This window comes from Scyliorhinus torazame, chromosome 5, assembly GCF_047496885.1.
Source record: "Scyliorhinus torazame isolate Kashiwa2021f chromosome 5, sScyTor2.1, whole genome shotgun sequence".
NCBI lineage: Eukaryota > Metazoa > Chordata > Chondrichthyes > Carcharhiniformes > Scyliorhinidae > Scyliorhinus > Scyliorhinus torazame.
The window spans coordinates 174,418,579-174,431,671 of NC_092711.1; the positions used below are offsets into that span (position 1 = coordinate 174,418,579).

General features: G+C 46.7%; 1 protein-coding gene and 1 long non-coding RNA gene across 3 annotated transcripts in view; both read left to right on the forward strand.

Moving 5' to 3' along the window:
• Positions 1–13,093, forward strand: part of LOC140422408 (uncharacterized) — a 176,229-nt gene that overhangs the window by 19,108 nt on the left and 144,028 nt on the right. The window lies entirely within an intron of this gene.
• LOC140420735 (uncharacterized) lies at positions 1,333–8,303 on the forward strand. Of its 2 annotated transcripts, none has more exons than XM_072504720.1 (2): positions 1,333–1,487; positions 5,940–8,303. In XM_072504720.1, exon 2 carries the CDS (start codon positions 6,246–6,248, stop codon positions 7,653–7,655), a length of 1,410 nt encoding a protein of 469 aa, XP_072360821.1. In that variant the 5' UTR covers positions 1,333–1,487; positions 5,940–6,245; the 3' UTR covers positions 7,656–8,303. The 2 variants fall into 2 exon arrangements, with proteins under 2 accessions (XP_072360821.1, XP_072360822.1); XM_072504721.1 differs by lacking the exon at positions 1,333–1,487 and adding an exon at positions 1,495–1,694.

Genomic DNA, 13,093 nt, shown 5'->3' on the forward strand with positions numbered 1-13,093 from the left:
ATGCAGTCCTGGATGTAATTAAGAGCAGAAACAATAACCGAATCCAACCCCTGTAATCAATTGTGAACTTGTTGGTGTCTCACCGGATGCCATGAATCTCAAAATCCCTTCCCACATTGAATGGTGTTCGCGGGAATGACTCTGAAAGAATCACTCAACACTCGGGTCTGCCCCAAACGTCAAACAGTTTATTGATTTAACACCGGCAGGGAGCCAGTCATGGGTCTCACCATGCGCTTCTCTGACTGCACAACGAAAATCATCAATAATTATACAATTCGAACAGTTACACAGCCCACCTCGGCTGGACACAATCCAATTGTAATAATTATTGGTTACTATCAGCATGGGGCTGTGGGGTCAGAGGTCATAAACAGACAGAGGCCCCCTGGTGGTGTATTCCAGACCCCTTATCAACTGTCCTTGGGTCTTCTTGATAGACTCTCTTATCTTAACTTCATTACAGAGTGGTGCGACAGGCAGCATTCCTCACTGGCAGTTGACTGGGAGTTACAGGCAAGGGGAGTTCAGCTCTCTGTGTAAACTCCTTCACAAGGAATGTGGCCAAGTCAGCTGGCTACCCATGATGCCTCAGAGGCTGCTACATGACATTTTAAACTAGGATTATACACTGTCAGTGTGAATCTAGAAAATAGTCTGTATTTAAAATATTATACGTTTCATATACATATAGATATATATTGCAGATACCTCCACTTTGGGTCCATTTCTACAATCGCCTCTCCCCAGTGTGAATTTGCTGGTGTGACTTCAGGCTGGATAACGTAGTGAATACCTTCCCACACTGAGAACAGGTGAACAGTCTCTCCCCAGTGTGTACTTGCTGGTGTGTCTGCAGATGGGGAAACTGAGTGAATCCCTTCCCACAGTCAGAGCAGGTGAATGTCCTTTCCCCAGTGTGAACTCGCTGGTGTCTCTGCAGGATGGATAAAGTAGTGAATCTCTTCCAACCCTGAGAGCAAATGAGTAGCTCCCCCACTGAGACCTGGGCCAACCTTTAAAGAGTCTGCACCCTCCCTGGATTCACTTCAGTTGCTGCAAGTCATCAACTGAAGGTGAGAATGAGAAAAGAAATGGAAAGGGGGAGAAAAGAAAGTGTTTTACTGACAGATGTTGGAGACAAGAGGAAGTTTCAGTCTGTGTGAAGTTCAATGGTCAGCCACACAAAATCCGAGCTTTGATTGGCTGGAGGACCGGAGTTCTTCCGGTTCTCCAACTCTTCCCATTGGTTAGACGTCAGCTGGAAGGTCAGGGTTGGGCGCTCCATCGCACATGCGCAGTCCCTGGCCGGGGGGAGGGGAAGGTCATTGACTGGGTTGTCCCCGCGTCAGACCCGACCGGCGACACCGAGCAGTGAGTCCCGAGGCTCTCGGCAGCTTGACCAGGCTGCACGGAAAGAGCTGAAGCGGCTCCCTGACTCCCTGTCGGAAGGGAAGCCGCGCACCTCCCGCCAGACACCCGCAAATGTAAATATTTTTATTTATTTTCTTTTCACCATTTTTCAAACAATGAAAGCAGCAGAAAAACTGGCGGGAAATGGGCCCAGAGAACAAGAGATATTGCCGCAGAAATACAACCAGACATTGAGAATTCATTCAGAACAGGATATCTGAGGGAGCACAGCCTCCAGGTGAAATGTCAGCAAATCAACAACCAGTCAACATGTCCACATAGTGAGTGGGGAAAGAGGGTTAGATTCTATAAAAACAGGAGGATAACAATGCAGCTCACACACCCCAAAGTATTGCACAAGTGACCAACAACATAGTCAACTTGAAATGGATAAATTTAATTCGCTCATGGAAAGCCCAAGAGGAGCAAACCAATAAAATTGAAACATCTGAATTTGAGGTTGGGGTCTTGTACGTTACAGAATGGGGAGGGCAAATTTAAAAAACATAAGACAGGATTTGGACAAAATCAACTGGGAGCAGCCACTTGTTGAAAAATCTACATGAGGGGCATAGATAAGGTAGATAGTCAACATCTTTTCCCAAAGGTAGGGGAGTCTAAAACTAGAGGGCATAGGTTTAAGGTGAGAGGGGAGAGATTCAGAAGGGCCCAGAGGGGCAATTTCTTCACTCAGAGGGTAGTGAGTGTCTGGAATGGGCTGTCAGAGGTAGTAGTAGAGGCGGGTACAATTGTGTCTTTCAAAAAGCATTTAGATGGTTACATGGGTAAGATGGGTATAGAGGGTTATGGGCCAAGTGCGGGCAACTGGGACTAGCTTAATGGTAAAAACTGGGCGGCATGGACTGGTTGGGCCGAAGGGCCTGTTTCCATGCTGTAAACTTCTATGATTCTATGATTCTAGAGCAATGGGATTCAAAAAGGAAATAGGGAGCGCACATGGCAGCACTGTAGCACAGTGGTTAGCGCTTTGCTTCACAGCTCCAGGGTCCCAGGTTTTATTCCCGACTTGGGTCACTGTCTGGGCGGAGTCTGCACCTTCTCCCCGTGTCTGCGTGGGTTTCCTCCCACAGTCCAAAGATGTGCAGGTTGGGTGGATTGGCGATGCTAAATTGCCCTTCGTGTCCAAAAAGGTTAGGTGGGGTTACGGGGATAGGGCAGAGGTGTGGGCCTCAGTGGGGTGCTCTTTCCAAGGGCCGGTGCAGACTCGATGGGCCAAATGGCCTCCTCCTGCACTGTAAACTCTATGATTCTATGTTCCCATGATAGTGAAGGGTGGGAGCAATAAGTCCAGGGAACCACTGGATGTCAAGGGATATCCAGGGTTGGATAAGGAATTAAAGTGTCTTAACACAGATACCGTGGGCTCAAAGTGAAAGTCCTAGAGGAACATAGAAAGTGTAAAGGATTACTTAAGAAAGGAATTAGGAGAGCAAAGAGGGAGCATGGAAAAGCACTGTCGGGTAAAATAAAGGAAAATCCAACAATGTTTTATATTTGGGGCAGGAGGTTGACCAGGATAAGAGTAGGGACCAATGTGTGCATGGAACTGGAAGATACAGGTGAGGTTTCAAATGAGCACTTTGCATCTGTGTTCACTACAGAGAAGGATGATGTAGGTATAGAAATCAGGAAGGCACATTGTGATTTGCTTGAACAACTTAACATTGAGAGGGAGAAGGTATGAGTAGTTTTACCAGGTTTGAAAGTGGATAAATCCCCAGGCCAAGTGAGATGTATCCCAGGCTGCTGTGGAAGGCAAGGAAGGAGATTGCAGAGGCTCTGACAATTTTCAAATCTTCTCTGGCCATAGGAGAGGTGGCTTGAGGACTGGAAGACAGGTAATGTGGTGCCATTATTCAGAAAGCAAATAGGGACAAACCAGGAAATTACAAGCCAGTGAGTCTATCTTCACTGCCAGGGAAACTACTGGAAAACATTCTGAGGGACAGAATTAATCTCCACTTGGAGAGGCAAAGATTAAACAAGGGAGAGCATGTCTTACAAATTTGATTGAATTTTTTGAGGAAGGGACTAGGTTGTAGATGTGGATAGTGCATTGATGTATTCGACATGGAGTTTAGTAAGGCTTTTGACAAACTCCCACATGGGAGGCTGATGCTGAAGGTAAGAGCCCAGGGGATTCAGGGCAAATTGGATTCATAAGAGGCAGAGGGTGATGTTTGAAGGTTGTTTTTGTGCCTGGAAGCCTGTGTCCAGCGGTGTTCTGCAGGGATCAGTGCTGGGTCACTTGTTGTTTGTAGTACACATTAATGATCTGGATGTGAGTGTAGGAGGTATGATTAGGAAGTTCACAGCTGACACAAAAATTTGTGGTGTGATAAATGGTGAGGGACAAGGCTTTAGATTACAGGACAATATAGACGAGCTGGCTAGATGGGCAGAAGAGGGGGCAGCAGGGTGGTGCAGTGGTTAGCATTGCCATCTCCTGGCACCGAGGACCCAGAAACTATCCCGGCCACATTCCAGAAATTCACTCCCTTTCTGACAGGTGCTTGTCTGCCTCTCCCAATCTGTGTGTCAGTTATAATCCCCCCATTAATACTACTCTGCCTTTGCTACACACTTGCCTAATTTCTGCCTTGATACAATCTAGCACCTCAGAACTGCCACCAGGGGGTCGATACACAACGTCCATTACAGTTTTAGATTGTTTTCTTCCTCAGTTCCACTCCTGTTGTCTCCACTGGATGCTTTCCCCTCATTGTTTCCTCCCTCACCATTGAGGTGATAGTATTTCTGATCAGTAAGGCTGATCCACCCCCTCTGCCATATTCTCTGTCCCCCCCTGTAAACTTTATAACCGGTATAGTTAGTTCCCAGTCCTGACCATCCTGCAGCCAAGTCTCTGTAATAGCGACAACATCATAATCTTCAACTTGCATTTACGCCTGCAGCTCGTCTAGTTTATTCCTTACACTCCGTGCATTTGTCTATGGAACTCTTAATCGGGCTGTTCCCCCTGACCGCTCCCTCAGCACTGCTTGTTGTTATTTGCTTCTTTGTTATTTGCTTGTTTGTTATTTGCTTGTTTATTATTTGCTTGTTTGTTACTTTTCACTTTTGCTTTAACCAGTATACTACTTGTAGTTTTGTCATTAGCTGCAGTTCCTGACGTTAGGTTCCTGACTACCTCCCTATTTATCCTTTCCACGTGGACACTGGTTCCAGATCGGTTCAGGTGGAGACCGTCCCAACGGTACAGATCCCCCCTGTAATGGAACCCCTCTTTCCCACACCACTCCTTGAGCCATGTGTTTACTTCCCTAATTTTCTCATCCCTATGCCAATTTGCACGTGGCTCGGGGAATAATCCAGAGATTATAACTCTTGAGGACCTGTTCTTTAATTTTGTTCCTTGTTCCTGATATTCCCAAACAGGTCCTCTTTACGAGTCTTGCCAATGTTGTTTGTCCCAATGTGGACCACAACAACTGGATCCTCCCTCTCCAATATCCTTTCAAGGCGGTGAGAGATGCCCCTCACCCTGGCACCGGGCAGGCAACATACCATGTGGGACTCTCGGTCCTGCTTCCAAAGGATGTTATCAGTTCCCCTAATTATAGAATCCCCGACAACTACCACTTCCTCCCCCCGCTTGAATGGCCTCCTGTACCAGGGTGCAGTGGTCAGCCAGCTCATCCTTCCTACAGTCACTGCTCCGATACCCTGCCCCTCCGAGTCTGCTCCCTGGAGACTCAGCTGTGAATCCCCGAGATAAGGTTTCTGTACTCACAGCTCCGAAACTCCGTCCCTCCGAGTCCGCTCCCTGGAGACTAGGTATGGGGAATAGGTGTATAAGGTTCTGGTCTGACCCCATTTGGAGTATTGTGAGCAGTTTGGGGACCCGTATCTAAGGAAGGATGAGCTGACCTTGGAAAGGGTCCAGAGGAGGTTCACAAGAAGGATCCCTGGAATGAAGAGCTTGTCGTATGAGGAATGGTTGAGGACTCTGGATCTGTTTTCGTTGGAGTTTAGAAGGATGAGGGAGGGTCTTATTGAAACTCACAGGATACAGCGAGGCCTGGATAGAGTGGACGTGGAGAGGATGTTTCCACTTGTAAGAAAAACTAGAACAAGGGATTGTTCTAAAACTAGAACAATCTCAGTCTCAAGGAACGATCCTTTAAAACAGAGATGAGAAGGAATTTCTTCAGCCAGTGGGTGGTGAATCTGTGGAACTCTACCACAGAAGGCTGTGAAAGCCAAATCACTGAGTGTCTTGAAGAAAGAGATAGATAGGTTCTTGATTAATAAGGGGGTCAAGGGTTATGGGCAGAAGGCAGGAAAATGGGGATGAGAAAAATATCAGCCATGATTGAATGGCGGAGCAGACTCGAGTGGCCTAATTCTGCTTCTATGACTTGTGGTATTGGAGCCGCGGTATTGGGAATGAGAGAACAAAGAATGGTCCAAAGAAATTAGAATTATCTGGTCTGAATTTCTATCCTGGACTGAGTGTTGACTTTTGTAAACTCCTTTTACAGATATTACAAAAGGAGGAATTTATCTGAGATCTCAATTGTCACGTCTCGGTCTTACAGAGTCACTCGATACCTTGGGACCTGAGTATCATCGGCCTTTGAATCTAGAAGGAGAATTGTTTACCCGATCTGTCGGCATCAAAACATTTTAAACATCAGTGTGACTGGAAAAGCACCGAGACACACACGCCCGAGTGAGAGTGTTCCAGAGCACTGACTGTGGAAAGAGCTTTAACCAGTTACACAGCCTGAAAAAACATCACACCATTCACAGCGGGGAGAGACCGTTCTGTGTGTGGACGAGACTTCATGTCCAACATGGACAGACACGAGGAGATGCAAAACATGAGGAAACCGTGGAAATGTGGGGACTGTGGGAAGGAATACAGAATCCCATCTCAGCTGGAGATTCATCGACGCATTCACACTGGGGAGAGGCCGTTCATCTGCTCTGTGTGTGGGAAAGGGTTTACTCAGTTCTCCAGCCTGAAGAAACACCAACCAGTTCACACTGGGGAGAGGCCATTCTCCTGCTCTCAATGTGGGAAGGAATTCGCTGAGTTATCCAACCTGAAGAGACATCAGCGAGTTCACACTGGGGAGAGGCCGTTCACCTGCTCCCAATGTGGGAAAGGATTCACTCAGTTATCCACTCTGTGGATACATCAGCGATATCACACTGGGGAGAGGCCATTCTCCTGCTCTCAATGTGGGAAAGCATTCACTCAGTTATCCAGCCTGAAGTCACACCAGCGAGTTCACACTGGGGAGAGGCCATTCACCTGCTTTCAGTGTGGGAAGAGATTCACTCAGTTCTCCAACCTGAAGTCACATCAGCGAGTTCACACTGGGGAGAGGCCATTTGCTTGCTCTCAATGTGGGAAGGAATTCGCTGAGTTATCCAACCTGAAGAGACATCAGCGAGTTCACACTGGGGAGAGGCCGTTCACCTGCTCCCAATGTGGGAAAGGATTCACTCAGTTATACACCCTGCGGATACATCAGCGAGTTCACACTGGGGAGAGGCTGTTCAGCTGCTCTCAGTGTGGGAAGGGATTCACTCAATTCTCCAGCCTGAAGTCACATCAGCGAGTTCACACTGGGGAGAGGCCGTTCACCTGCTTTCAGTGTGGGAAGGGATTCACTCAGTTCTCCACCCTGAAGTCACATCAGCGAATTCACACTGGGGAGAGGCCGTTCACCTGCTCTCAGTGTGGGAAGGAATTTCCTCGCTTATCCACCCTGAAGAGACACCAGCGAGTTCACACTGGGGAGAAGCCTTTTAGCTGCTCTCAGTGTGGGAAGGAATTTCCTCGCTTATCCAGCCTGAAGACACACCAGCGAGTTCACACAGGGGAGAGGCCATTCATCTGCTCCCAGTGTGGGAAGGGATTCAGTGATTCATCCTCCCTGCGGACACATAAGCGAGTTCACACTGGGGAGAGGCCGTTCACCTGCCCTCAGTGTGAGAAGGGATTCCCTCGGTTACCGGACCTGAAGAAACACCAGCGGGTTCACACTGGGGAGAAGCCATTCACCTGCTCTCAGTGTGGGAAGGGATTCACTCAGTTATCCAGCCTGCTGAGACACCAGCGAATTCACACTGGGGAGAAGCCATTCACCTGCTCCCAGTGTGGAAAGGGATTCAGTGATTCATCCAATCTGAGGACACACCAGCGAGTTCACACTGGGGAGAAGGCAATCACGTGCTCTGAGTAGGGGAAGGCAATTAGTGATCCATCCCACCTGCAGACACAGCAGCGAGTTCACACTGGGTAGAGTCCATTCACCTCTCAATTTGGGAAGAGAATCCATGATTCATTGCACCTGATGAGAACCAACAAGTTCCCAGTTGATTACAGGGGTTGGTTTCTGCTCTCAATTACATCCAGGACTGCATTTTGTTCATTCTAACTGTTGGTCAATGGGGAGGGTCGCAGGTTTCTTTCTGCTGGACTTGGCAGTCTCACGGCTTTGTCTCCAGTGGGCTGATGCTCTGCGAGCCTTGTTGCGACTACCTTGTTTTAAATTTCACAAGGATCACAGAGTGAAGCGGTGTTTGGAAGTTAGAAGATATTTAGTTTGCATTTCTGTTTGGATGCCCCCCAAATCCTGCCACATTGCCATGAAGATGGGCCCTGGTGGTTACATGTTTTTTCTGTTTAATTTCTCTGGGTGTTTCTCACAGAAGAAAACTATCATGGTATGGGAGCAAGTTGTCTGAGGTGGACTGGGAAACCACATTAAATGGTATGATGGGAGACTGGCAATAGCTAATATTTAATGAATTATATATCTACCAGGGGGGTCAGTTAGCTCAGTTGGCTGGATGATTGATTCATGATGCGGAGGATAGCAGGGGTACAACTGGCTGAGGTTATCCATGAAGGGTCAACCTTCGCAACATTGCTCCTCGCCTGAGGTTTGGTGTCAGTCTCTGCTTTAAACACACTCAGTGACTGAGCTCCCACAGCCCTCTGGGGTAGAGAATTCCAAAGATTCACAACCCTCTGAGTAAAGAAATGTCTTCTCCGAGACCGGTCCAAAGTGGCTTCCCCCTTATTTTGAAATTATGTCCCAGGGTCTAGACTCCCCAACCAGGTGAAACATCTCACCTGCATCTCCCCTGTCTATTCCTTTATGGGTTTTGTAAGTTTCAATGAAATCCCCTCTCATTTCTTGAAACTCGAGAGAAAAGAGGCCCAGTTTCCCCAATCTCTCTGCATAGGACAGTCCTGCCAAACCCAGAACAAGTCTGGTGAACCTTTATTACACTCCCTTTCTGGAAATAATATCTTTCCCAAGGTAAGGGCAGTAAAACTGTGCTCAGTTATCCAGCTGCAGCCTAACCAAGGTTCTGTACAATGGGTATATTTATTTTTCAAAACAATTTAGAGTACCCAATCCTTTTCCAATTAAGGTGCAATTTAGCGTGGCCAATTCATCTATCCTGCACAGCTTTTTGGGTTGTGGGGGTGAGACCCACGCTGACACAGGGAAAATGTGCAAACTCCACACAGACAATGACCCGGGGCCAGGATCAAACCCGGGTCCTTGGCGTCGTGAGGCAGCAGTGCAACCACTGCGCCACCGTGCTGCCCTGCAATGGGTATATTATGGTCGGTCTCACGATTTGTGCTTCAAGTGGGCTAATGCCCCTTGAGCCTGGGGGAGCACATTTCCACTGAAATAATCCTCAGAAGCTGATGAAGGACATTTAAGAATAATAAACAGTGTTTCCCCCCACTACAGTTGGATCTAAAATAAATAAGTTTGTTTCTGTTCCATTGAGTCTACAGCACAGGGCCAGGCCAGTCGGCTCAATTGGTCTCTGTCAGTATTTATGCTCCACATGAGCCTCCACCCACCCCTCTTCATCTCCCCCATCAGCATATCCTTCTATTCCTTTCTCCCTCATGTATGTATCTCGCTTTCCCTTCAATGTATTCATGCTGTTCACCTCAAACACTCACTGTGGGTTCCCCGTTCTCACCACTCGCTGGGTAAAGAGTTTCTCATGAGATCCCTATTGGATTATTGAACCCTGAAAATGAATTGAAAATGTGCTCAGCATTTATAAAAAAAATGGATGAATGGTCAGCGTGGATAGAGATAAATGTGTGTGTCCTGATAGACATTAGAGAGACTTGGTCGAAAGGTAACCAATGCTGGGTTCTGAATATTGAAGGGTATTTGACATATCGGAATGGTAGGAACCTGGGAAGATGTGACTCAAAGTGGCTCCTGTTAATTAAGGATGGCATTATTTTAGTACTGAGAGACCACCTGCGCCTGAAGTATTATTGTGTCAAATCGGTTTGTGTCGAGATAAGAGATAGTAATGGTTTTGAATTCTCTTGTGGGAGTAGTAAATGGCCCTCCTAACAGTAATTACACTCTAGGTAGAGTGTATAGGAAAGGATAAATAAGGCTTTAATTAATGGGTGACTTTAATCAAAAGTAGATTGGGAGAATCAGATTGGCGAAGACAGCCTGGAACATGGTTAGTAAAGATTTTTGGGGAGAATTTCTTAGAGCAGCTCCTTCTAGAGCTAACCAGGGAACTGTCTATCCAAGACCTCAATGTTCAGTGAGACAGGATTAATCAATAAACACATTGTGATGGAGCATCGAGGTAACAGTGATCATAATATTGTAGGAAAGTCCATGTTTAGTAAAAATAGTTTTGTTTTAGTTATGTTCAGTTATCTTTGAAACAAAGTGTATAAATCAGTTCACTCAATTTGGTACCGCTCCATGTGAGTCTCTGTCTTCAAGTGAACTCCTCCTTGACTGAAATTATCCACAAAAGCCGATGAAGGACATTTATTTTATCCTGGACAGTAAATAGTGTTCTCCCCCCCCCCCCCCCCCTACAGATAGATCTAAAATAAATACATTTGTCTCTCTCTGTTAGGGGATACATGTGATGTTTCTTGTAGTTTAATTGTGTCAATGCTGGAGAAATTATATGTCTTAAATTGTATTCACTTTTTAACTTAAAGCAAAATAGTCACTTTCTTTCAAAGACATTCTGCATTAGTTTTATTATCAGTTCCTGCAATGGTGTGGTAGTTATGTAGTTTCTGTGACTTTTATTTCTTATGAATGTGTAATTTATGAATAGAAAAGGTATTTTGTAATGTGTATCTTGCTGCTTGAACTTCACACCAATCACCTTTATGGATTTATTTTCTACGTTCTATAGGAATTGCTGTATTAGTTTAAGTTTGTGAATCTCTTGTACTTTTAGTTATTTGTATTTAAGTAACTTGCTTCAGTCATTGGCAATCACTGAGATATTACACAGCACCCGAGATGTATCATCTCAGCATGTTGGCACAGTGGTTAGCACTGCTACCTCACAGCACCAGAGACCCGGGTTCAATTCCCGCCTTGGGTGATTGTTTGGAGTTTGCACTTCCCCCCCCCCCCCCTGGTGTGTGTGGGTTTCCTCCAGGTTCTCCAGTTTCCTCCCACAGTTTAAAGGTGTGCAGGTCAGGTGGATTGGACGTGCTAAATTGCACCTTAATGTCCAATGAAATGTTAGTTAGGTGGGGTTAAGGCGATGGGGCGGGGGAGTGGTCCTAGGTAGGGTGCTTTTTCAGAGGATCAGTGCAGATTTGATGGGCTGAATGGCCTCCAGCACTGTAGGAATTTGATGGTATCAGTTGGGACGATGAGGTGACAAACATCAACCATGAGGAAGTGACACCACACATCCTCTTATTACATGTATGTTGGTACCTTGTGGTGCCTTGTTATCTTAGCGGTAAAGCTATAAAATTAATAAAACAGCAGGGGACAGCAATAAAGAAAAGGATGTTACCACAAGTGACTGAGATCCTGGGTAACCAAATCAGAGGGAATTGACATCAGCAAGGTGACTGAGTTAATGGTAAGTGACATCAGCAAGGTGATTGAGTGAATGGGAAGTGACATCAGCAAGGTGACCAAATTAATGAGGAAGTGACATCAGCAAATTCATAGAATGCCCACAGTGGAGAAGGAGGTTTTTCGGCCCATCGAGTTTGCACCGGCCCTTGGAAAGAGCACCCTACTTAAGCCCATGCCTCCACCATGTCCCCATAACCCTACCTAACTTTTTTGGACACTAAGGGGTAATTTAGCATGGCCAATCCACCTAACCTGCACATCTTTGGACTGTGGGAGGAAACTGGAGTACCTGGAGGGAACCCACGCAGACTCTGGGAGAAAATGCGAACTCCACACAGACAGTTATCCGAGGCCGGAATTGATCCTGGCCCCTGGAGCTGTGAGGTAGCAGTGTTAACCACTGTGCCACCGTGCCGCAGATGACTGAGTTACTGGGAAGTTAGATCAGCAAGGTGACCAACATCCTTCAGAGACCAATCAGACATTGATCGTGCACAATTTAACTCATCAGGGACTAATCATGTGCTGCTTCAGCCAATCAGAACTGCAGGATATAACTGACCATGCGTAAAGAAGCAACTGCTAGAAAGGGTTAATGAGCTACAATTCCCTGGAGCTCGGTGCGCAAGGTAGACTTCAGGCAACAGAACAAGAGACAGCACCGCTCACACCCGGAGGTGGAGAGCTGATGCTCCAGAGAGAACAGACTGATCCACTGTCTGTTAAGTATTGTGGTTTGGTTTTGTATTTATTAAAATTAACCTTTTTTGAAAATGTTTTTTATTGAGTTTTTGGAATACAAAACAGATATAAATATGAACAAAGTGTGGGAGTTAAACAAGAGAATATACAAGAAGTAAAATTAGAACTATTTACACTAAGATCGGTTTTGAGTATTGACATAAATACATCAGTTTCCCCTTCTTTTATTCTTACAACGTTGCCATGGTGACTGTGTTCCCCAACCTTTTGCTCCCCATCGATTTTCCTTTTGCCCTTTTTCCCTTCCTGCCCCCCCCCCCCCCCCCCGGTGCCGCTTGGTTCCTTTGTTGGGCTTGGCTGAGTACTCTGTTTCTCCCCCCTCCCCGGTCTGGTTGTTAGTGTTGTACTCGTCTATTGCCTGTGACGTTTTTGCGCAAAAAGCCTAGTCGGCCTGGAGGGCCGTGTCCAACCTCCATGAGGAGTGTTGGGCACAGCTGTCTCCAACCTCACATCCATATAATGTGGAGCATGGTCGGAGATCACGATCGTGGAGTATCCCGCCCTTACTAGCCCTGGATGCACCAATTTTCCCACTACAAAGAAGTCGATCCATGAATAGACATTATGTACTTGGGAGAAGAATGAGAACTCCTTCACCCCTGGGTGGCTGAATCGCCATGGGTCCACCTTCCCAATCTGCTCCATGATTATGCCGACTTCTTTTGCCAATTTGGAGGTCTTTCCCGTTATGGGGTTCAACATGTCCGTCCGTGGGTCCTGTACACAGTTAAAGTACCCCCCCCCCTCCCGCTCATGATGAGCTGGTGCGTATCTATGTCGGGTGTTTCCGCCATGGTCTTCTTTATAAAATCCGTGTCATCCCAGTTGTGAGCGTACATGTTGACGAAGATGACTGGTGCCCCATCCAGGACACCGCTAACCAGGACGTACTGTCCCCCTGGGTCTGTAACCGTCCTTGTCACCGTGAACATTGTCCTCTTATTTCGCAAAATGACTACCCCCCTGGCCCTCGTCCCATAGCAGGAATGGTAGGTCTG

Bases quoted from the DNA above. Each gene is read 5' to 3' on its own strand.
- LOC140420735 (XM_072504720.1), top strand. From the start codon at position 6,246: ATGTCCAACATGGACAGACACGAGGAGATGCAAAACATGAGGAAACCG.